This window comes from Sceloporus occidentalis, unplaced genomic scaffold, assembly GCF_023333645.1.
Source record: "Sceloporus occidentalis isolate IW3139 unplaced genomic scaffold, rSceOcc1.0.p SCAF_6, whole genome shotgun sequence".
Lineage (NCBI taxonomy): Eukaryota > Metazoa > Chordata > Lepidosauria > Squamata > Phrynosomatidae > Sceloporus > Sceloporus occidentalis.
The window spans coordinates 5,851,442-5,873,088 of NW_028316986.1; the positions used below are offsets into that span (position 1 = coordinate 5,851,442).

The 21,647-nt window shown below is 44.4% G+C and overlaps 1 protein-coding gene across 1 annotated transcript; it reads left to right on the top strand.

The window, feature by feature from the left end:
• Positions 1 to 10,797, top strand: LOC149310355 (serine protease 55-like). Its single transcript, XM_089528375.1, has 6 exons — positions 1 to 10; positions 2,155 to 2,229; positions 3,098 to 3,323; positions 4,685 to 4,923; positions 6,603 to 6,757; positions 10,489 to 10,797. The coding sequence occupies exons 1-6, from the start codon at positions 1 to 3 to the stop codon at positions 10,795 to 10,797; spliced, it is 1,014 nt and encodes a 337-aa protein (XP_089384501.1).
• The last annotated feature ends 10,850 nt before the right edge of the window (positions 10,798 to 21,647 follow it).

Below are 21,647 nucleotides of genomic sequence, written 5' to 3' on the forward strand. Positions count from 1 at the left end.
ATGCATCAAGGTACTTTAATGCACTCCTGCATGCACAATATTCCCACATGCAAAACCCCATTTACACTGTTGCCAGCTAAATCCAACTGCCAGGCATTGCTCAAAAATAAAACTGAACATGCAGGACACAACTTTGCCTACGTATGTCACCAACAGGATGCTGGCCTTTGTTCCAAAGACATAAGACATAAGGAAGAGGTGGTTAGGAGGTGAGATGTTATAGAGCCTGGACACCCCATTTCCCTCCCTAAATTGGTTCTGTACTCTTAATCATTGATTTCTCTGGGGGACTTTTCAATTTACTCCTTAAGTGGCTTTAAAGAAGGATTTGCAGGAGCCTTCTCTGAAAGTTGACCTAGAACAGGGTGTTCTTTGCTCTCCCATTCTCTTTTTGTAGTTAAAATAACATCTGTAGGAGGAATCCACTTTTGTGTAAGATCTGTCATAATAATAGCTGTGTTGTGATGATAGATAGTCTGAAAAAAGAACTTACACCTCTTGCAGGTCACCTGTTGCTGCGGTTCCATTTTTCTGTGCTTGATTCTCCCTGCAGATCCTGTCATGTTGGTTATCATGATCAAATCTCTCTCTCACTCTTTCTCTCTCTCTCAATCCTCTGAGGCTGAGAGAGTGTGACTTTGCATTTTAGGACTTTGTCTAATTCTTTCATAGTTGCCTTAATACTCCCCCCCCCCTGATTTCTTGATTGCATTCTCTGTTCTGATCAATAATTGATCCAAGAAGTATAGGAAAACTTTATTTCAAGTTCCTTGTTATCTAGGTTGAATTTATGTAAATCCTCCATGGTCATTATTTTTGCTTTCCTGATGTTCAGCAGTAAGCCTGCTTTTTTACTTCTTTACCTTTCCTTAGTAATCTTGGATGCACATACTGAGGGATAAGCTCCAATTAAATAAGTAGGACTTATTTGAAGAAAAATATGCCTCATTTCTCACCTTTTCTTCTTGTTCTTAAGTGCCTTCAAGCCAGCTCCAGTTTATGGTAACCCTCTCTTTCTTAGGAGTTTATCACCCTGGGGCTAATTTCAGCATTAAAGAGAGATTAAAGCGCATACAAAGCATGCCACAAATAAAGTGGAAACGGTGGGTAATTTCACAAATGATTATCACATACAATTGCTCAAATAAAGTGATACTGGAAATGCATTGTTGCTGAAATCCTGAAAGTAAAAAGAGGTACATTAATGCTTCTTTGTGACCACTTTAATGCAGGTTTTGGGCAACATTGTGTGAAATCATTTTGCGTAATTACACGATTTTTCCGGGATATTCACGTGATAAACTCCCAGTCTCCTTTGTGTGATAAACTCCTTAGCAAGGTTTATTGAGAGAAGGTTTGCCATTGCCTTTCCTTGAGGCTGAAAGAATGTCATTTGCCCAAGGTCATCCAGTGGGGATTTGTGGGTGAGAAAAGATTTGAACCCAGGGCTCCAAGAATCCTAGACCAACATTCAATCTACACCACCATTGAAACCACTACACCACACTACAGTATCCATTGGCGGAGCAAATGGTTTATAGAGAACCCTTTATATAAAAGACCTAGGAAACTATTCATCATAGGAGGCGGCCAATATATTTCTAATCTGAATACAGTGGGCCCTTGGTATCCACTGGCATTTGGTTCCAAGACCACCACCACCCCCGCCATGGATACCAAAACCTGTGGGCGCTGAAGCCCCATTAGATACAATGGCATAGTAAAAATGTGTCCCTTAATATAAAATGGCAAAATCAAGGTTTGCTTTGGGGTTTTTTTTAAAAAAATAAACGTTCAAGTCATGGATGGTGGAATCTGTGGGTGCGGAATCCATGGATATGGAGGATCAACTATACAAGGTGCTTGTGATGACATTTAAATCCCTTGGGACCTCATTTAAATGCCTTGGGACCTCTCTCTCTCTCTCTCTCTCTCTCTCTCTCTCTCTGCCTGTCTAAGGACTGAGATCTGCTGGGATGCCTTCTTCTGTGCCCATATGAAGTCCAGAAAAGCAACAGAAGCACTAGTTTATACATCCCATGATGCTATAGTCCTCATCCTGGACCCTTCTTGGATTCTTGGGGTTCCTCTCCCAGACCATCATGTTTTCCCAAGCGTTGGAATGTAACAGGAGCCAGAAGGACTGACACAAAGAGCCTCCAAGGACTGAGCTGGTTGCTGGGGCCGGCCCAGAATTCCATTGTGATCTCAGCACAGGTGAACAGGAAGGTAAATGATGTCACATGGGAGGGTAGCAATGTGGGGTTGTGGGCAATCCATCTTCTAGGCAAAGTGATTGGTTTTAGTCATGCTAGGTGGGCTCAAGGGGTTGCTTTTTGCAGCATGAAGACAGGGGACCTCTTTAGAACAAGGTTAAAATGCCACCGTTTCTGCTCCTGTATCTAATGTTATTGAGATTCTCCCGTCCAGGTAGGTGAAAAGCCTTTGCCCTTGTTCCGGGCCCCCCAAAATGGCAACAATCTTGGTGCAGTCTAAAGAAAGAAATCAGCTCAAAGGCCAACTCTGACTTTGGGGGACCTTGGGGGACCTGGGTCATTGGCCATGCTGGCTGTAGGGTTCAGGAATTGACTAAAAATTCAGGCACTGAGCAACATTGTGCATCTCGATCATAAGATAAATATGAGTCAACAGTGTGATGCGGCAGCCTAAAAAAGCCAAGGCAATCCTTGGTTGTATGAACAGGAGCAAAGTGTCCAGACTGAAGAACTCCAGAGACATAGCTGTGTTAGTCTGGAATATCAGTATGCAAAGGGATCTTGTAGCACCTTTGAAACTAACTGAAAGGAAGAACCTGGTGCCATAAGCTTTTATAGACAGATAAAGTAGACACAGTCTATGAAAGCTTATGCTGTCATAGACTGTAATTCCCCCAAGAGAAAGAAGTACCTACTGAGTTTGACTGCATCACATGCCAAGATATACAACTTTTTTAAAAAGAATGTATAGTTTTAAAAGTAAATTTTCCATTCCTGTGGTCTTTGGCCAAAGCATTCTAACTAGACCAGCCACACTTTCTTAAACCTGTAAAATGACACCAAGTGAGAGTGAGCAAATTTATTCTACCGTTTCTTGATAGAGAAGCCGCCCTTGCTGACTTCTCCGATTTCTTCATGCGGTCTCGGCCCTGAATTCAAAGCCACTTCATGGACGCTGCCACGTGCCCAAGAAGGAACGCCGGTGACAGCTTTGGAGACCCTTCCCTGGCAGGTCAGCATCCAAGCTGAAGGCAAACATGTCTGCGGAGGGGCCATCCTGAGTAACTGGTGGATCCTGTCTGCGGCTCACTGCTTCCTGGTAGACATGTGAGTATTTCAGGGGCACTCGGGAGCACTCCTTGATGTGGGCAAGAAGTTGTTTTGTTAGAAAAGTGGGTTGCTTTAAAGAGGGTAGCCAGAATCTTCTTTGGCACTTACAAATATGCAACCTATACAGCTTAGGTCCAGACTATCTGGAAGACTCTATCTCGCCATACAGATCTACAAGATCTTCAGCAGAAGAGAGTCTCAGAGGTTGGGAACAGCCACCGAGAAGGCTCACATTTTGAGGACATGAGAGACAGAGCCTTCTCGGTGGCTGTTCCCAACCTCTGAGACTCTCTTCCACAGGAGACTAGGCTGCCCTGCTCCCTGTTTTTCTTTTGCTAGCAAGCAAAACCCTTTTTTCCCAGCAGGCTTTTAATGGGTAAGCAGGAGAACTTCTTACTGGGATGTTTTACAGGTCAAGTCTCCCTTATTTGGAATTCCACACTCCAAAATGCTCCAAAACACCCAAACATTTTTCAGGGTAGTTGGGAGATAGTGACCCCTTTGCTTTCTGACTATTCCATGTACACAAACTTTGTTTTCATGCACAAAAGGATTTGAAATATTGTATACGTTTACCTTCAGGCTATGTTTACACAGCATACATGAAAAATACAGTAAATGCTTCCTTATGTATATGTAAATGTTCCAGAATCCCAAACCCTTGTGGTTCCAAGCTTTTTGGATAAGGGGTACTCCTGTATGATCAGGAAGCTATGCCAAACATTAGATGTGTATATGAAACATAAATGAATTTTGTGTTTAGGCTTGTGTCCCCTCTCCAAGAGATCTCATGATGTATGTACAGTGGGCTCTTAGTATCTGCTGGGGTTTGGTTCCAGGACCACCACCACCATTACCCTGGGGATACCAAAACCCATGGATGCTCAAGTCACATTAAATACAACAGCATTGTCCTCAGCTTACTTTACTTGCTGCAAACTGAGTTCAAAATACAAGAGTAGTTTGTACTCCATTAAGTCAGTAGAAAGGAGGGGAGGGGCAGAATCTTGCCCTTCCCAAGAGGCTCAGGCAAAAGCAAACTGCTTCATCCCCTCCTTTGTCTGTTCTTCCTCATTAATAACTTTTTTCCATCTTAACCATACTTTGATGCTGCTTGCCCACACTCTGCACTGCAGAAATAAGGCAGTTTCACTTCCTTGGCTCAACACTATGGAATCCTGGAATTGGTAGTTTTGTGAATTATTTAGCCTCCTCTGTCTGAGAGCTCTGGTGCTACAACAAGCTACAAATCCCAGGATTCCATAGCATGGAAGAGGAACTGAAGACTCATTTTAAAAAGCACTACCAGTGGTTGTGAGGAACGCTGTTTCAAAACCTCCTTTGTCTTTGTTCCCAAGGACTTTTGAACTCTATGTCGTGGTCAACTTGCCTGGGGACACTTCGGAGGAAAGGAAGCTGGACCGGGTCATCATCCACCAGGACTTCAACGGCGAAAACCTGCACAGCGACATTGCTTTGATCCTCTTGGATACTCCCATAGACTTCACCAAAGACATGTCCCCCATCTGCCTTCCCTTGCTGAATGACCTCAGCATTTGGCAAGACTGTTGGGTGGCCACATGGAAACCCACCTCTGGTATGGCCTTTTGGTATAACTGGTATGGCCTTTTATAGCCTAGATCTGGGGTGGGGAAATTTCAGCCCATATGGCTGACCAGTAGTTGTTGTTAGCTGTCCTTGAGTCAGCCTCAGCTCATGGTGACCCTGTGGATGAGACATCTCCAAGACTCCTTGTCCTCCACTGCTCTACTTAAGACCGGTCAATTCATACTCATGACCTCCCAGGTTGAGCCTATCTATCTGGTGTGCAGTCTTCCTCACTTTCTACTGTCTTACACCTTTCTTAGCATTATTGTATTTTCTAGTGGGTGGCCTTAGGCAAGTCGCATGCTCTCAGCCTTAGAACAAACCTCTTCTGAACAAATCTTGCCAAGAAAACCCTAAGGATCACCTTAGGGTTGCCATAAGCCAGAAATGACTTCAAGGCCCGTGACACACACAGACATCCTCAGATCCATGGAGTGAAAGAGTAGACCAAGTCCACAAAATCTCATGCTACAACTTCTTTCACACAGTTACTCTCGAAGGTGTTACAAGATCCCTTTGCACACTGATATTCCCGACTAACACTGCACATGACATCATTGTTAAAGTGGTGTTAACTTGAATGGAAAGCAGACAAAAGCAGCTCCTTTTTACTTTTGGAAAATCCCAAAAGTAAAAAGGAGTGGTTTTTGTCTACTTTCCATTCGGGTTAACTCCAGTTTAACAAAAACATGTGTGAAAATCAACCCTCTTTTGCGGGTTTTCCCAGCTTTTAAATCCCATTTTTGCACAGGATTTCCCCCATGCGATAAACTCCTAAGTCATTTGTGTGTAAGAATGTCAATTCAGGTTCAAAATCTTGTGGGAATGGAGATGCGGTAGCAAGTACAGTTTTAACAATGGTCATTTAGGGACAAAGGGGCTGTACAGATGGGCTGCATGCAGCCACCCCTGGCTGGATTGGGGCCACAGCAACCTCACAGCCCAGCCCTGATCCAGCCTCCGAAGAGCACAAAAAGGAGTCGCAAAAAGCAGCTCCTTTTTGCGCTCTCCAAGGGGCACCATGATAATAATAATAATAATAATAATAATAATAATATCTTTATTTTTATACCGCTTTTCCTTGGAGATCAAAGCGGTTCACAGGCGAATACAGATGTAAACACATCATATTACAGCATAATATACAATAAAAACATTCCACTAAAAACCTCGTATAAAAACATCCTATAAAAACATATTACAAACTCAGATCTCACATCTTACAATCTCATAGCTGCCACAGCATGGCTTAATGACACCCCTTCAGCGCTGCATCGTGTAGATGCAGCATCAGAATCACGCCATGATGGTGCAAGCCATGTAGACTGGCAGACACCAAAATGGCGCCCTAGAGGCAGAGTTAGGGCATCCAGCATGCAGACCCTGTGCCCTAACTCCTCCTACAAGAAAGCTGTTGCCTACAGCCAAGGAGAGTGGATAATCATATGAATGAATATTAGAATGTAGTATGGGAAACAGAGTAATGTGCCCTAATGTGCAAAAGACATTGTAATATAAGCTTTCGTAGACTTGGTCTACTTTCTCAGTTGCATGAAGTGAACATGCTTCTAATCGTAGGATAGTGTTTGAGACACAGCATGGAAAGCCTGTGAGATTCTTTTTGGCCATCATTTCAGAACTGCTCCTCAACTCTTTCCCTTTCTTCAGAACCAACAGACACGAATAAGGAACATCCAGCTATGCAGATGCACAAAACAGAAATGACCCTAATTGGCACAAAAGCGTGTGCCGAAAATATCCACAGCCTGACTGAGAACATGTTGTGCACCATCTCTGAAGAAGACACCAAAGGGACCTGCCAGGTACAGTGGGGCTGGAGTTGGGTGAGAGGAGAAGGATGAAACATGCCCATGGAATTAATCTTTTCTGTAGCATCCCATGCCTGTCGACATTTCACTCCACTGCTCCCAGGATGTTACAGGTGATGTTTTAGGACGCTGTTGGGCTAGAAAAAGCCTTGATTCAGCATACAGAGGCAAACCTGATCTGGGTCATATTTCAGATTGTTGCTGTTATGCGCATTCTTCAACTTATGGTGACCCTATGAATGAGAGTCCTCCAAGAGTTCTGTTTATCAGCAAAGTTGCTCAGGTCTTGCAAACCCAGGACAGTCATGGCTTCATTGACTGAATTAATCCCCTTGTGTGTTTCCCACCCAGCCAGTCTCCCTCTTTTCCTACTACCTTCCGCCTCACCAAGCATTATCATATTTTTCAGAGAGTCATCTCATCTCATGGTGTGTCCATCCCATTTTAATTAGAATTCAGACTTCATTTGCTCTTTGTAAATTGCCCTCAGGTTGGCTTTGATGTATGGCAAAACTACGAATGAGAGAGATCTCCCTGAGCCCTGGGCCTCAACAGCCTTCCCAAGTCTTACAAACTCAGGGCAGCCGTTCTTTCCTTGATGGAGTCCATCCACATGTACTGTGGTCTTCCTCATTTCCCATTGCTTTCAGTTTTACTGAGTATCATTGTCTCTTCCACTGAGTCAAATTGTTTCACAAGGTGTCCAAAATAGAACAGACCCAGTTTAGTCATCTTGGCATCTAGAGAGAGTTCAGCCTAGATTTGCTCTGGGACCCATTTATTGGTCTTTTTGGCAGTCCATAGTATCCATAGAACTCTTCTCCAGCACCACATTTCAAATGAGTTGATTGTCTTCCTATCAGGTTTCTTCACTGTCCAGCTTTCACAACCATACATGTGAGTCAGAAATACGATGGCATATTTGATGCTGGTATTCAGTAACTTTGCTTTGTAAACCCATAATGTCAGAATTTTATACCTTTCTTTGCTTGTGTTTCCCACCCAGGCATACCTTCCTCCTATGCCCTCTTTCTCTCTCTCATTTTCTTTGCTGCCTTTCTACCCATTTGATTTGCACTGATTATAATCATAGGCCAAGATTCTACATCATGGTCTGCACTGAGTAACTTTGCAAATCCTTAGCTATATTGCAAGGAAAACCATGTTAGAGGATTGTGAAGATCCATGCCAAGGCATCAGGAAGAGTGCTCCAATTCACACCAGGCAGTTCTAATGCATCTTTGACACTTCCAGTGTGCATTGGGCTTTTCTGATGCTCACTGGGCAACTCTGTTCTGCATTAGGCATTTCTAGTGTGCATTGCACACTGCCAATGTGCATTGGGTGCTCCTGCTCTGCTCAAGTGCTCTGTAGTCAAGGTCCAGATGCCACATTGAAGAGCTCCTTTATGAACATTGATGCCCAGTGTTCATTAAGCCATGTCACATTAGTCATTTCACCATCATACACCAGATTCCCCTCTGTAGTAACATCACAGCAGCCCCTAGGTATACAGATACGTAGGTAATACAGATGTTGTAAGAATGCTCAATTCTCATTTTGAAATCCAGGCCTAGATTCTTTATTGGAACCATAGTATGGGAGCAGAGCAACTACTTTGCAGGCTCTAAGTTCCAGTTTCATTTTCATGGAATCATAGAGTTGGAAAAAACCTCAAGGGCCAGCAAGTCTATCCCCATTCTGCCATGCAGGAAGACACAATCAAAGCACATTTCCCAATCTCTCCTGTTAGGGCTAGGGGGGAATCCTTCCTGAAACCATGTTTTATGTCCCTGTGTTTATATAGCTCCCTCAGTGTGAATCATGCATCAGAAAACACCCAGCTCTGACTTGGGTCCCTTCCCCAAGATACCTGCAATCCAAGATGTCAGCACACAACTTAACAAGGGGAGAGAATGCTTGTTCCTAAGGAATTTGCAATTTTAAAGTCTTTTGGAGGAGTCTTCCTCTCATTCCAACAGTCGGGACAATGCATTGTGGGAGGACATGGGAGACCAGGGCCTTCTCCGCTCTGGCACCTTGTTTATGGAATACCCTTCCTTTCAGAGGCCTGACTGGTGCCCCTCCACCAAGTCCATACATGCCTTTTTTTATTAAAGGCTTCGGGGCCTAATTGGTTTTATACAATTTTCACATGTGTTCGGGTTGGCATTAGTTGAAATAGTTTTAAATAATCTGGTTTTGAGTGATGAATAATTGTTGTTGTGTGTCCCTTCAAGTCATTCCTGACTTAAGGTTATCCTATTATGGGATTTTCTTGGCAAGTTTCTTCAGAGGGGGTTTGTCATTGCCATCCTCTGAGGCTGAGAGAGTGTGACTTGCCCAGGGTCACTCAGTGGGTTTCCATGGCTTAGAGGGGAATTGAACCCTGGTCTCCAGAGTTGTAGTGCAATGCTGTCTCGATGATAAATAATTACACATATGTTTAATCTTTTAAAATTATTGGCTGAGCCAGCATAGTGTGGTGCTTTGAACTACAACTCTGGAGATCAGGGTTCAATTCCCTGCTTAGCCATGAAAAGCCACTGGGTGACCTCGGGTAAGTCACACACTCCCCACCCCAGAAAACTTTGTGATAAGTTTGTCTTAAGAGTTGTTGTGAGTTGGAAACAACTTGAAGGCATACAACAACAACAATTCTAGATTACTTATTTATGGTATTACCTACTATGCAACTACCTTAGTTATATATCTAAGTAGTGCCTCAGTGCCTAGCCCTCCCCAATCCTGACTTACTGGGCAGCAGTCACTGCAAGCAACAGGGTCTGTTCTCCTGTCAACAAGGATGCAGCCAACTGAAGTTCCCACCCACTTCCCACACAGAGATGCATGATCTCTGGAGCAACAGTCAGAAACAAGATCCCAGTTTGAATTCCTCATCGCACTGGATATCGCTGGCAGAAGTGGGGGGTGAGAGAAACAGTCTGCTGCATCTTGACTGACAGGAGAAAAGACCCCTTGTCACTCACAGCAGCTGCCTCCTAGTAAATCAGAGCTGGGAGGCTTTCACAATCCCTCCATCTTCCCTACAGTACTGAATACATCAGAATTGTGAATGTATACAGTTATGGATGTATAACTCTAACTTATGTATTCATAATTGCAATCATGAATTCCAGCCACTGGCATCTTTTATACACGGTCCTAAATTGATTTTATTGTACTGAGATCCTCTGATATATGTGGGATATAAAGAGGGGAGGAGGGAGGGAGGGATAGCAATAGCAAGTACATTTCTATACCGCTTATCAGTGCACTTAAGCCCTCCCTAAGAGGTTTACAATGTGTAAGCCAATTGTCCCCAACAAGCTGGGTCCTCATTTTAGTGACCTACAGAAGGATGCCAGGATGCGTCGACCCTGAGCCCCTGGCTGGTATTGAACTCACAGCCTTGTGGTTTGAGAGTGGCTGCAGTACAGGCGTTTAGCCACTGTGCCACCAGGGCACCAGGAAGGAAGGAAGGAAGGAAGGAGGGCAGGCAGACAAGAAAGAAAGGAGGGAGGGAGGCAAGAATGAAGGGAGAAAGGAAAGGAAAGGAAAGGAGGGAGGGAAGGAAGGAAGGAACTCAGCTGAATAGGAATCTTGGTGGTCCAATTTTGTGGGGATCAGCCCCGCAGCTTCATCAGGAATGGGGCACAGGCCTCCCACCACATTATGAGATCGGTGCTTTGACCCATTTCCCCCACCCGCCTTGTCTTTCCCAGGATGAGAGTGGGAATCCTTTGGTCTGCACATATGGAAGCAACTTGAAATGGTTTGTGGTTGGCATTGCCAGCATGGGAGAAGGCTGTGAAGCAGAGGGGAGCCCAGCTGTTTACACCATCGTCGTCAGATACCTGGACTGGATTCAAAAAGCCACAGCTACCGAAGGAAAACCATTTATACCTGAAGGGGTGGACGATCTCGCCATTCGGACAGAACTACCAGCTCCTGATTCTGATTGTGCTCCTCTTCCCCTTCCTGCTCTGTCCAAAATTGCTCTTGTTTTGATGTTGATAGTTTTCAGTTTATAATAAAATTCATACTATGGCTGGAATCCTTTTGGTGTCTTGTGTACATCTCTCTACAACAGCACTTGAACATTTGGGTTTGTTATGTGGAACTTCTGCCTTCAATTAAAGGTTGCAGAAGCAGAGTTGCATTTGCAGTGCCACTGAACACTGGAAGTGCATAGAAAGTGCATAAAAATGTTGGCCCTGCCTGAGGTGCCTGAGAACATAGTCTGTGCTTTACTAACTCTTGGCCATGAAAGGTGATAGACAAATTGCCCAGTCCAACAGCAGTAAACAGATGACACCAGACCACTAGCAGAAGACACCGTACTACTAGCAGAAAACATCACAGACCTGGAACAACTACTAAGGAAGATCAAGAAAGAAAGCACAAAGGCAGGCTTACTGTTGAACACAGAGAAAACAAAAATAATGACCACAGAGCAGCTGTACAAAATCAACATAGACAAGGAGGAAACTGAAATAGTAAAAAAAAAGTCCTATACTTTGGGTCAAACAGTGAGCAGAATGGGGACTGCAGTCAAGAAGTCAGAAGAAGATTAGGACTGGGAAGGTCAGCTATGAAAGACCTAGAAAAGATCCTAAAGAACAAAGATATACAGCTGAGCTCCAAAGTTAGAATGGTACAAGCCATTGTATTCCCATCACCATGTATCAGTGTCAGAACTGTGAAGAACTTGGATAAATAGAAAGTCCGCTCTGAGACTTGGTGCTGGAGAAAAGTGCTGAGGATCCCATGGACAGCCAAAAAGACAAACAAATGGGTTCTGGAGGAGATCAAACCTGAACTCTCCCTGGAAGCCAAGATGACTAAATTGAGGCTGTCGTACTTTGGCCACATCATGAGAAGGGAGGACTCACTGGAAAAAAACAATAATTCTAGGAGAGAAGGAGGAATGTAGAAAGAGAGGAAGGCTGCATGATGCATGGATGGATTCTATAGAGGAGGTCACAAGTATAAATTTGCCAGACCTAAGCAGAGCAGGGGAGGATAGAGCGTCTTAGAAATATCCACAGAGTCGCCAGGAGTTGGGATCTATTTGAAGGTGGTTAAAAACAGCAACAAACAGGAGTGAAATTAGAATACTAAACACACATTTCCCAAAGCAGCTCCTTCCTTCTTGACCAAGTTGAATTCACAAATCATGAGATTTCATGCAATACAGAGAGACACCTAGTGGCCATTCAGTGTACTGCAGCAAGGTAAAACAAGATCACCTTAGTAGTTAGTGGAAGGCACCATGCACATACGGAAGCCACTTTCGTAGTTCCTTGCTCATCTCATTTCTGCCTCTGGACTACATCTGGCCCTCCAGAATCTACCTTTGGCCTTCCTCCAACTTGCACCACCATGCATGGTGCCCAAGATCACTGGGCCAACCCAAGATATTTTGCTTCCTGAGGCAAAAGGATGCCAGTTCCTGCAGTTCCACATACAGAAGCCCACAAGGATCATAGTTAAAATTTTACTCCTTTATTAGCTATGGGGGCGACATCCCTGGAGGGTAGCAGGTTAATCTGAAGAGGCATGTGGAACCAGGCAAATAGCCCTGTCAGCTCAGTTCTCCGTGGAAGTAGGAAGGCTAGAGAGAGACCTGTGAAGAATGGATAGGGAAAGTGCTGTCCCATTCTTTGTAACGGCTACCAAAGACAATTGGTTCACTCTGCCTAATGGTAGGGACCTCCCTGTCAGATAATGAAGCAGCCTATCTGTTATTAACAGGGTTGACATTCAGTTATTGCAGTTATTGTAGTTATGGATTCATAACTTAAAGTTACTGCTCCAATGTGCAGCGGGGACAGGCTAGTGAATAGTCCTCAACCCCTTCAAGCCCGTTGCCTGATGAATTTGCTGTTTCTGCATGAAGTTAGACCAGCAAGTTGGTTGCTAGAAATAAGGTGTGAGTCTGGTCGAGTCAAGTCAATGTGTCATTTATAGTTGAGTCCAAGTCAAGTCATTGAAGTGACTTGAGTCTGAGTCAACTGACCTGAGTCTACATCACTGACTTATGCCAGGTTTATGGAACCTGGTTGTTCCATTTCATGTGTTCATATTGTTGCTTGAAGAGGAGGGGCCAGCCTACTACAGATACCCTCCCCATACCATCTTATCTAAGGACAGAAACAAACAAATGTAGGCATCTTACTAACATTTCTAATTTTTCTCTTGTTTGGTATGTAACGTCTTGCCTGACGAAGAAGCCGGTAGAGCTTTGAAAGCTTGCAACAAGTATATTGAGTATTTCAGTTGTCCAATAAAGGTATCACTGTTTGGTGGGTTTTTGTTTGAATTTACTAAATGGCCAACACAGCTACCCCATGTGCAATATCATGCAGGAGGTACTCAACATTGCCACTGAGTGGCAGCATTGCCTTCTTTTCCACCATACTCTTGCTTCTCTCATTCCCTCTAGCCATAAGAAAAGTCTTTTCAGCTCCATTCAAAAGCAGCTTGGTCTTTTTAAGTTTTCCCTGTTTGAATATTTGAGGAAAGAAACTTTGTACTTTGGGTCACGCAGTGCATGCACACACGGCTTTCATGCACTTTACCATACTGCACCCACAATGACTGCTATTCTTATTTTAGGTACAGGTATATAAATAGTCGGCCCTCCATATAAATGGATTCTTTATTCACTGATTCAAGCATCCAATGCTTGTATAAACTCTAAAAAGCAAACTTTGATTTAGTGATTGTATATAAGGGATATCATTTTACTATGCCATTGTATTTAATGGTACTTGAACATCCACAGATTTTGGTATCCATGGGAGGTGGGGTGGGGTCCTGGAACCAAACCACAACAGATACCAATGGCCCACTATATTATGTTGTTATGTGCTATCATCCTCTCGCCTGAGAGGGAGTGATCAGGCAGGCCCAGCTCCACCAGGGTTAGCCTGAAGAAAGAGGCTCCTCCCTCCTTAACTGTCATCTTCTGGCCTCCTATTCCCCTCCAGCTATGCTCTGACTGTGTGGGGGAGAGGCTTGCATACCCTAATAATGTTGTGAGCTATGCTGGCGGTGGTATAATAGCCACCGGTAGGGCCTCCCATGCCAGACAGGTCAAAACCAAAGGGTATGACCAAGAGCGCCAAAGGGCAGGATGGGCTCTCTAGCCTTATGGCAACCATCCTAGGAGAAGTAAAACTCTAATCCCAAACCCGGGCAGATGGTACTCGTCTAACCCTGTAAGGTCAACCATCTAATAAGAGAAGGAAACTCTAACCAAACCTATGACCCGAGGACCTCGCTGCCACCATCCATGCTTGTCAAGGCCTCAGCAGACGAACCTCTGGTTTAAAGGGTGAGGCCAGTTCTGTGCACACTGCGCTCCACCAGAAAAATCCATTGCACAGGCTCCAAGGATACATCCAACGTCAACCCTCCCTTCAGCCACCATCTTGGGGGGAGAGAGGCAGGCTGGCTCCAACTGCCTGCCTGAAGAAGACAAGCCCTCCCTTGTATTGTTTTTAAATTGTATGGGTGGGTTTTTGTATTGTTGGGCTATGTATTAGTTTTGATGGTGTTTTTGTAAACCGCTGTGATCTACAAGGAATAGCGGTCTAGAAATAAAATTTCATTCATTCATTCATTCATTCATTCATCAATGCGCTTGTAGAAAGCACGGATGAGTCCTTCCTGAATCTTCATTCGCGAAGTAAAGCCAAGAAGAAGAATGTGCTCTCAAGTTAGCTTATGGTCCAGAGAACAAGCAAAACCTTTTAGATAAGTTGCAAGGCAGAGACAACCCTACGAATGAAAGGCCTCCAACTAACCCTCTTTTTAGCAGCTCTGCTTAATGTCTTGCAAACTCAGGGCAGCTATGGTTTCTTTGACTGAGTCAATCCACCCGTCATGCAGTCTTCCTCTTTTCCAATGGTTTTACATTAAAATAGAAGAGATTCTACCTCAACATTACGAAGAACTTCTTCACTCTAAGAGCTGTTTGACAGTGGAATAGACTGCCCTGGAGGGTGGCAGACTCTCCATCTTTCACGGTATTTAAACAGAGGTTGGAGACTAGAATGTGGAGCAGTGGATTCAAGCTATAGGAAAAGACATTCCACCTCCACATTGGGAAGATTTTCCTGATGGTAAGAGCTATTCAACAGTGGAAGACACTGCCTCGGAGTGTGGTGGAGTCTCCTTTTTTGGAGGTTTTTAAACAGAAGCTGTATGGCCATCTGTCGGGGATGCTTTAATGGTGTGTTCCTGCATGGCAGAAGCGGGTTGGAATGGATGGCTCTTGAGGTCTCTTCCTACTTTATGATTCTCTGACTTTTTAGTTTAGTTGCAAATCAATCAGTTCTTTATTACAGCCCAGAGACCCAGAAAAACCTTGTAGTTTAGTTGCATATTCCTTCAAGGCAGGGAGTTGGAGTAGATGGCCCTCGATGACCAATCTGCAAGGTTCTATAACTCTGTGATCGTACTGCTATTAGACTGACCAAGTATTCGAATTTTTTCCCCAATAGGTCATGTCATCTCAAAGTATGATAGTCTTAGTTTGTTCATCTTGGTTTCTGGAAACACATTTCAAATGTTGACTCCTGCCCCCAATAGCTTTCTTCGCTGTCCAGTTTCCACAGTCATACATCGAATTCAGAAGCACTCTGGCCTGGATGATTCTGACTTTAGTACCTACTGATATACACTTCACAATCTTATCTAGGTTCTTCATAGCTGCCTTTCCAAGTCCTAGTCTTCTTCTGATTTTTCTTCTTCGGATTACAGCCTCCATTTTGATTGATGACTGAGCCAAAGCATGGGAAAACTTGAACAACTTTCATGTCTTCATCATTCACTCTAAATCTTAAGTGGCCATTATTTTTGTTTTCAAGATATTCATCTCTAAAGCTCCTTAGGAAATGTATGTCCTGCTTTTCTTCCATATGGAACCTCAGGCAGCTTACAACATAGATTTTTAAAAACGCACCTACCCCCCCCCCCCAATCATAGTAAAAAAAAGTTTTTTAAAAAAAGAATACACTATGTTTGCAAGAAGAGAATTTGTTCAAGTAAATAGATAATACTCAGCAAATAAGCAGCTGCTAGGGTCAGTGTGCAAAGGGATTTCGTGGCACCTTTGAGACTACCTGAAAGATAGAAGTTGGTAGCATGAGATTTCCTAGATTTGAACCTACTTCCTCAGATGCACCTACGGTTGTGATCCAGCTCCAATCGATCCTGGATGAAACGGATTATCTAGACCCATTTCAAACCGGCTTTCGGGCAGGTTACGAGGTTGAGACTGCCATGGTCATCTTGGTCGATGATCTCCGTCTGGGCATTGACAGGGGAAGCGTGTCCCTGTTGGTGCTCTTAGACATCTCAGTGGCTTTCGATACCATAGACCATGGTATCCTTCTGGAGCGCCTGGCAGAGGTGGGAGTCGGGGGCACTGCGCTCCAGTGGTTCCGATCCTATCTCTCTGGGGAGGTTCCAGATGGTGCAGCTGGGAGACGTGTGCTCCGACAAGAGACCCCTAACATCTGGGGTCCCTCAAGGAGCCATTCTGTCTCCCATGCTTTTCAACATTTACATGAAACTGCTGGGAGAGATCATCCGGAGACATGGGGCGCGGGGTTATCAGTACGCTGATGACACCCAAATAGTCTTCTCTATGTCTCCGACTGATGCAGTGACCGGGGATGGCATCTCTCTTCTCATGACTTGTCTGGAGTCGGTAATGGGCTGGATGAGGGAAAACAGACTCAGCTTGAATCCAGAGAAAACGGAAGTACTCGTGATAAGTTCTCCTGGCCCAGGGATGGCGGTGGTTCCACCTGTCCTGAACAGGATCATGCTTCCCGTGAAGGACTCTGTACGTAGTCTGGGGGTGCTCCTTGACTCGTCGCTCCACCTTACATCTCAGGTGGATGCAACGGTCAGGAGCACCTGTTATCAGCTTCGGCTGATATGCCAGCTGCATCCCTACCTGAGCCGGGGGGACCTAGAAACAGTGGTACATGCTCTGGTAACCTCTCGGTTCGATTTCTGCAATGCGCTCTACATGGGGCAACCCTTGTACCATACCCGGAAGCTGCAACTAGTGCAAAATATGGCAGCAAGACTGGTCACTAACATATCTAGTTCCAGTCATATAACACCGGTCTTAAAAGACCTACATTGGCTGCCTATTTGCTTCCGGGCGCAATACAAGGTGTTGGTTATAACCTATAAAGCCCTAAATGGCTTGGGCCCAGAGTACTTAAAGGACCGCCTCTCTCCATACAATCCGCCCTGCACACTCAGATCCACCGGGCAGCACCTGTTAAGAGTTCCGGAGACCAGATTGGTTAATACCACCAGAAGGGCCTTTTCCATCTCGGCCCCTACTCTCTGGAACTCGCTGCCCATCGAGCTCCGTTCAGCAACCTCCCTGGCCCAATTTAAGAAGGGGCTGAAAACGTTTTTCTTCAAGCAGGCTTACCCCTGATTTCTTGCCCTGAGAACCCCCTCTCCCCCCCCCCCGGTTAGTAGTTTGTGGTTTGGCACAAGTTCTTTTATTGTTTTAATTGTACTGTTTTTAATTCTGTGTTGGATGTATATGATGTATATGACTATTGCTGTAAACGGCCCTGATGTTTCGAAGGGCGGTATATAAATAAAGTTTTTTATTTTATTTTTTATTTTTTTTACGAAAGTCTATGAAAGCTTGTGCAACTAACTTCTATCTTCTTATCTTTCAGTTAGTCTCAAAGGTGCTGCAGGATCCCTTTGCATATTGATTTTCCAGACTAACATGGCTATGTCTTTGAGCAACTTTGAGTTGTAGTATAAGCTTTTGTACACTTGGAGCCTTGTTGCATGAGAAAAGAAAGCTAAAACATAGCAGGAGAGTTGTGGCTTTCTCCATGCCTTTCTCCATGCTACCATAGTATGTCTGTTCTCTTCCTGAGGGAGATGGTCATAAAAGTGTGCCTTTTGTCATGCTGGAAAAGTGTGTTCAGCAAAAGGCATACTTTTATGATCATCTCCCTCAGGAAGGATAATGGAAGTGCTATGTGCATGCGGAAAGGCATGGAGAAAGCTGCTAGTCTTCCACTCTGTTTTGGTTTTCTTTTCTCATGCAATAAGGCCTTTCATCTAGTTCCTCAGTTGAATGGAGTGAATCTGTGCGAGGAAGGATCTGTATAATCAGACTTTATGAATAGCCATAGAAAAGCAAAACTTGTGAGTATGGAGATGAGGTGAGAAGTTCAGGTTTAAAGATGGTCGTTGAGGGACAAAGGCAGGAGGAAAGATGTTCCCTAAGACAAAGAGACCTGGTACCTGCTAGTATTGTAGCTACAAGGTTGTGAGTTCGATCCCAGGGGTCCAAGTTTGACTCAGCCTTCCATCCTTTTGTAGTTTGGTAAAATTAGTACCCAGCTTCTTAGGGGCAATTGGTTTACAGATTGTAAACTGCTTAGACAGGGCTGAGTTCATTGATAAGAGGTATAGAAATATAAATGCTAAATGCTAAGACCAGGGTGGGTGGATGACCCCAGTAAAGGCAGAGGGAGTATTGGAATGTGGTATGTACAGGCTGGATACCAGAAAGTAGATATGCTAAATTGGCTAAGAGCAGCCTCATGAAGCTGAGGTGTTAACCAGTGTTATAATCACTCCATGCATCTGAGGAAGTAGACCAAGGGCCGGTAGAGACTGGTACAATATGGTGTCTTCACGGTGGTGTGGGGGCATGGTGTTCAGATGGCGCATGCCCCTACACCACCAGGAAGCCACATGGCTGACTGCTTCAAGGTGCTGCGGGGGCACCGCATTTAGATTCAGCATTCTGCCACTGTGCCACAAAGCCAAGGTGGGGCAGGAAAAGCCACTGCAAAAAGGAGCGGCAATTTGCTGCTTCTTTTTTGAGGCGGCAAAATGCCAGAGTGGTGCCATGGCATGTGGTTGCCATGGTGCCCACCTGGCTCTTTCAGGGGCAGTGTCTGTTTTGTCCCCAAGTCTACGAAAGCTTATGCTATAACCTCTTTCAATTAGTCCTAAAAATGCCACAAAGTCTCTTTGAATACTGATATTTCAGACTAACACAGCTATGTCAAGTCACCAACTGTGCAGCTAAGATGCACAACCAAATGCTCATGTCCTTCCTTTGCAATGCACATGCATGCATTGTGTCACTACATGCTCAGCCACTCCCAGAATCTTGAACTGACTGCAGCTGTTCCACTTGTGTGCTGTTGTGTTGTGCCTTCAAGTTGTTCCCAACCTTGAGATGAAATTATCATGGGATTTTCTTGGCAAGATTTGTTCAGAGAAGAGTTTGCCACTGCCTTCCCCTGAGACTAGAGAGTATGACTTGTCCAAAGTCACCCAGTGGGTTTCTGTGGCCAAGCGGGGATTTAAACATGGGTCTTCTATCTAGTCCAACTTTCAAACCACTGCACCATGCTGGCTCTTATTCTGCACTGGACAAAAATGTCCCAGCACTTGCATTGGCTTAATTTACACAAGCAGAAGACACAAACAGGATTCAGCCATAGGTTCTTGCTAGATGAGACCCTTGTTTTTCTGTGACTGTCACATGCCCAGGAACATCCCACTCTGGGATTTGGGGCATACTGCAGAGACAGATGGAGGAAAAGACTCTCCTTCTCAATCTTTCTTTTTAAGCAGTTATACAGTGAGGAGGAAAGTGGGGAGGAAAGCAAGAAAAAAACTTGTGAATTAACAATAATAACGGAATAATAACAGAGAGTGCTTCCCCCTCCCTCCTCTCCTACACCTTGCTCTCCATTCAGGCCTTTTGACAATAAACAAGGTCATTTGATTCATCCATTTCTTGGAGTAAACAAAGTCTTACAATAACACCTCCCCCTTTTCCTGCCCCCCTTGTACCTCCTGCCCCCCTCATTTCTCCAAGAATAGATGCCTTCCCAGTTCCCACTTACCTTACTCTCTGAGAATCCTACTCCTGGCCACTTCCTACAGCAGAGTTCAGGGTTTCACAAATGTGCAGCATTTCCTACTCAGTGTGGGAATCTTACCTTCCCCAAGTAACATCTGCCCAGACACCCCGGCCTTTCTTCTCTTTGTCTTTCTCTCTGTGTCTCTCATACGTATGTGTGTGTGTATTTGACTTCTGTTCTCTGTTGCAAAACAAAACATGCAAGAAAAAAAATTCCCACCCCAGACAGTGATAGGAATAAGCTGAAATGCATCTAGATCATTTGCGGAAGGGAGAACAGAACTTAAAAGCAATGGCTGGACTCCTTTGGGGAACTTACATCTTCTAATCAAATGGCGACCCTATTGTAAGCAGACTTATGTTGTACTGTTGTACAATGTCCGCATCCAGGTAAAGAGCTGCTGTTATATTACTATCTAGGGGAGTCCATAAAATGACTGCTGCACAGTGGGGTGGAAGTGCATCAGATGTGTTGTGCATTGGTCCAGTTGTGCACCAGGACATTGACTAGGGAGTGCCAATGCAAACTGGTAGAGCTCAGTACTCAACAAGATCACTCTTGCCAGTGTCCTATTGTGCATCTTTGCAATTCACTAACAGGATTTCTTAGTGCCTTTCTTAGTGCCAAACACTGCAGCTGCTATTATTTATTTATTTATTTATTTATTTATTTATTTATTTATTATCCTACCTTTTCCCCAAAACTGGAACTCAGGGCGACTCGCAACATTTAAAAAAACAAAAACAAAAAACAGTACAATTAAAAGCATACTAAAATAGTACATTAAAACAGAATTAAATTATTACAATATTAAAACTAGTTACATATTAAAAGAATAAAATACAATTAAAAAGAAAAAAATGTTAAAACTACTTTAAAATAGTAGAACACCATCCTATGAGTTTACGACTTTCCACATTAAAAGCCTGCCTAAACAGGTGGTCTTGGCCTGCCGGCGGAAGGATAACAAGGAGAAGGGAATTTCAGAGTTTAGGGGTAGCCACAGAAAAGGCCCTCTCTCATGTTGCCACCAACCGTGCTTGTGATAGTTGTGGGATGGCATGGATCTAAGGGCCTCTCCTGAGGATCGGTTCATACAGAGAGATTCGGTCTGCCAAATAGAGCTTTATAGGTCATCACCGGCACTTTGAATTGTGTCGGGAAACAAACTGGCAGCCAGTGGAGCTGTTTAAAGAGGGGTGTTGTGTGGTCTCTCTAACCTGCCCCTGTTAACGGCCTGGCCGCATCTCTTTGGATCAGTTGAAGTTTCCCAACACTCTTCAAAGGCAGCCTGAAGTGGAGTACATTACATTAAAGTAGTCCAAAGGGGATGTAACCAAGGCATGTACTACTGAGGCCAGATCCGGCATTTGGGTGCAGCTGGTGCACAAGTTTTAAATGTGCAAAAGCAGTCCTGGTCACTGCAGAGACCTGGGCCTCCAGGTTCAGAGCTAAGTCCAAGAGTACCCTCAAACTGCGAACCTGCATCTTCAGGGGGAGTGTGACCCCATTTAACACAGGATGAATTCCTCTTCCCTGATCTGCCTTCTGACTGACCAGGAGCACCTCTGTCTTGTCTGGATTAAGTTTCAGTTTGTTTGCCCTCATCCAGTCTATTACTGATGCCAGACACTGGTTTAGGACCAGGACAGCCTCCTTGGATTGAGGTGGGAAGGAGAGTAGAGTGTCACCTGCATACTGATGGCACCTCCTGCACTCTGGTAGTGATGCCATTGCAGTTGAGGGAACAGGACAATCTGAAGGCAGTTTGTGAAACCAGGGGTGTAGCTGGGGGTCCAAAAAGCACATTGCCCCAAGTACAGTCAGCAAATGAGTTTTACAGTGTTTTAATGTGGTGTTTTAAAATTGGTTTTAAAACTTTTTGCAAATGCTTTTTATTTATTGTTATGGAAGCCCCCTTGGGCCCC

Coding starts and splice junctions, on each gene's coding strand:
- LOC149310355 (XM_089528375.1), top strand. Junction 2,230..3,097: donor CAGCACAGGTGAACAGGAAG/GTAAATGATGTC, acceptor GTTTCTTGATAG/AGAAGCCGCCCTTGCTGACT. Junction 3,324..4,684: donor CACTGCTTCCTGGTAGACAT/GTGAGTATTTCA, acceptor TTTGTTCCCAAG/GACTTTTGAACTCTATGTCG.